General features: G+C 46.1%; 1 protein-coding gene across 1 annotated transcript in view; it reads right to left on the bottom strand.

Moving 5' to 3' along the window:
• PI4KB (phosphatidylinositol 4-kinase, catalytic, beta) overlaps nt 1-977 on the bottom strand; it is a 49,323-nt gene that overhangs the window by 11,662 nt on the left and 36,684 nt on the right. Inside the window, exon 6 of the mRNA XM_011973657.1 lies at nt 154-263. Within this exon, the coding sequence (XP_011829047.1) occupies nt 154-263 (110 nt within the window). The remainder of the gene's footprint in view (nt 1-153; nt 264-977) is intronic.

Below are 977 nucleotides of genomic sequence, written 5' to 3'. Positions count from 1 at the left end.
AGTTAGGTCATAAACCCCTTGTAGGCAGGGGCCAAGTGGGTTCATGTCATTCTCTTGCCTCAGCCTCTCGAGTAGCTGGGACTACAGGCGTCCGCCACCACGCCCAGCTAATTTTTTTGTATTTTTAATAGAGGCAATATGATCTGGCCATACCGGATGTCCCCTGCTGCAATGAACACAGGCTCCTTGCTCTCCTGGCTAGTGATGCTGTCCACAGAGAACTGGGAGATGTTGTCACAGCTGTTGGTGTGCACTTCGGGGAGCTGGAGATAGCAGGGGAGTGCTGGTCAGAAGTGCTAAGTATAGGTCTCCTGTCTTTCCCCTCCTGCTTGCTTGCTATCACTGCAGCATGCTCATCCCTCCCTTTCAAACTCTGCTTACACACCATGTTGATTACTTGGACCCCAGGCTGCCCAGAGCAGCATTTCTCAACATGTGAACTACCTGCATCAGAATTACCCGGAATGCAGACTCCCAGGCCCCACCATCAATCTGAATTAGAATTACTGGGAATGGGATCTGAAAGTCTGAATTTTTAACAAGTTCTCCAGAAGACTTCCAATGCACTGAAGTTTGCAAACCACTGCCAGGACCATCACAGGAGCTCAAAATTTCAGCCTCACTGAGAACCCCCCAAGGCTAGGGATGTGTTCTCCCCTAGGGTCCAAAGCAGACCCTCTGCAGACTAGCTTCTGACAGTTTCTTCAATCTAAGTCATTCAATCTTATCTTCTCATATCTCTCTAACTACAGAATATTCTACCAGACCCCAAGGCCCATGTCAAGTCTCTTCTCTCCTTTATACCAGAGCATTTCTTCTCAATTCCATTTGTCACCTAGTACACACTGCTTTGTTGTATATCTAAATTTTTTTTTTCTTAAATGTCTAACGTCTCCAATTGGACTGTAAACTCAAAGACAGAGATTCTGTCTTTTGGCAGAGTGAAACCTGGCTGTGTGTTTTTTTTTGTTTTTTTT

Source organism: Mandrillus leucophaeus, unplaced genomic scaffold (genome assembly GCF_000951045.1).
Source record: "Mandrillus leucophaeus isolate KB7577 unplaced genomic scaffold, Mleu.le_1.0 Scaffold139, whole genome shotgun sequence".
NCBI classification, from domain to species: domain Eukaryota; kingdom Metazoa; phylum Chordata; class Mammalia; order Primates; family Cercopithecidae; genus Mandrillus; species Mandrillus leucophaeus.
The sequence above is the reverse complement of the archived record's forward strand: the minus strand, read 5'-3'. Positions and strand labels throughout refer to the sequence as shown.